General features: G+C 54.9%; 1 protein-coding gene across 1 annotated transcript in view; it reads right to left on the reverse strand.

Moving 5' to 3' along the window:
- Nucleotides 1–356: 356 nt before the first annotated feature.
- Nucleotides 357–1,618, reverse strand: part of BAG4 (BCL2-associated athanogene 4) — a gene marked incomplete at its 5' end in the record, with an annotated part of 1,545 nt that continues 283 nt past the window's right edge. Inside the window, one exon of the mRNA XM_008938048.1 lies at nucleotides 357–845. Coding sequence (XP_008936296.1) covers nucleotides 357–845 — 489 coding nt within the window. The remainder of the gene's footprint in view (nucleotides 846–1,618) is intronic.

The following is a 1,618-nucleotide window of genomic DNA, read 5'->3' on the forward strand; positions in this document are numbered from 1 at the left end:
AGGCTGGGCCTGGCATGGGGGATTTTGCACAGGGATTTTCTGCCTGCGGGTGAGGAGGACACGAGCCCCCTCTGCAGCACAAGCACCTCAGGTGGTTCTGCTTCTCCAAAGCCTGGGACAAACAAACGGTGCTGCTTGCTGCTTCAGACCTCTCTTGATTTGTCCGTTGTGAAGTTATCTGTCAGGGCTGGGCTCTGGGGGGGTTCTTTGAGTGGTTTTGGTTTGTTTTGTGTTTTTAAGTCGGGCCTTATTGCTATTCCATTGTCAATAGTGTGTAGCAGAAAAAGCTGAGATTTAACAGAACTAAAACTCTTTGGAGCCTCAACAGCAGGCTGTGTGTTGTGGCTGATGTACTTTCACAGTCCCTTTCTTTCCAGTTTTTCCAGTATGGCCTGAATTCTGTGGACGGACTCTTTCCTGGCCTGTCGAACAGTGTCCTGGCCTCCAGTCTCGATGGAATCCAGTTCCAACAGCAGCTTGGTCAACAACTCCTCCAGAAGCCGGTAGGATTTATCTGTCTTTCTTCCTACAAACTCATCCACCTCTTGCTCCAGCTGTTCAGCCTGCCCCAAGACGTGGAGGATCCTCTGGATCTCTGGCTGGGTGGCTGTGGGGTTTGTTGGAGGCTGGTCGCCAGGTCTGAAGCCGAGCTCCCGGCTCCCCGGCAGCAGCTTCCGCGGGGCCGTGTCGTACAGCTGGGGCTGTGCACTGTACTGCACCCTGGGGGCTGAGCCTGGGGGCCTGGCCTTGGCTGACCCCTGCCCACCGGCCGGCCCAGAGTGCTGGTGGTCGCAGTAGTAGCTGTGTTGGTTGGCACTTTGCTCGGGCTTGTCGTAAGCAGCATCCTGCAGTCAGGAGGAGGAAAAGAACTTTAAGCAAGCGCATTTCCCTTCAAGCCAAGGGCTTCACCTCTCACCCTGCAGGGCTGAGGGAAGGGGGCAGCAGGTGGGTGACCCCGGGACTGCTTTGAGGTGTGTGTGCCTGGGAGGACAGGGCAAAGCAGAGCAGGCAGGCTGGGTCAGGCATGGTGTTACCAGGGATCTGGCAGCATTTTTGAGACTGTCACGCACCGTGACATCATAACACATCATGTCCCCAGGGGCAGGGACCCTGTGTCCTGCCAGGTGGGCTGTTTCTGTGAGAAGTCCCATAGAGAGACATGGAACCTCTGGAGAGTCATGATCAAACCCAGAGAAGGCTGGGATGAGCAGCCCCCACCAAATGCATCATTTCCTCCTAGTTTTTGCTTGAAACGTTCCTCCGTAGAGGATGACTCTGCCCAAACCAAGCACCTGCAGAGCAATACTTGAGTCTGCCACACCATGGTCTGCAGATGGGCCTGCAGGTTAGTCCTGCTCTGTGCTGGAGGATTTCTGCTTGAGAGAGAAGAGCTGCACAAGCAGGACAAGGTCTGACCCATCTCAAGACCTGCCCTGGGTCATCTGCTACCTCCAGCACCTTTCTGGAATCACAGCCATGGATTTTGGTCTTCTGTATGCAAACAGATTTTGCTGGATATCTGCTGCTTTGTTTCTACCTAAAACAAACAGTGTTTGGAGAAAGTCCCATTCCCAGGAGACAGGGAGGGTTGGAGGAGGGCTGGGTGCAGCCAGGAGCC

Source organism: Merops nubicus, unplaced genomic scaffold, assembly GCF_000691845.1.
Source record: "Merops nubicus isolate BGI_N331 unplaced genomic scaffold, ASM69184v1 scaffold37703, whole genome shotgun sequence".
Classification (NCBI taxonomy): domain Eukaryota; kingdom Metazoa; phylum Chordata; class Aves; order Coraciiformes; family Meropidae; genus Merops; species Merops nubicus.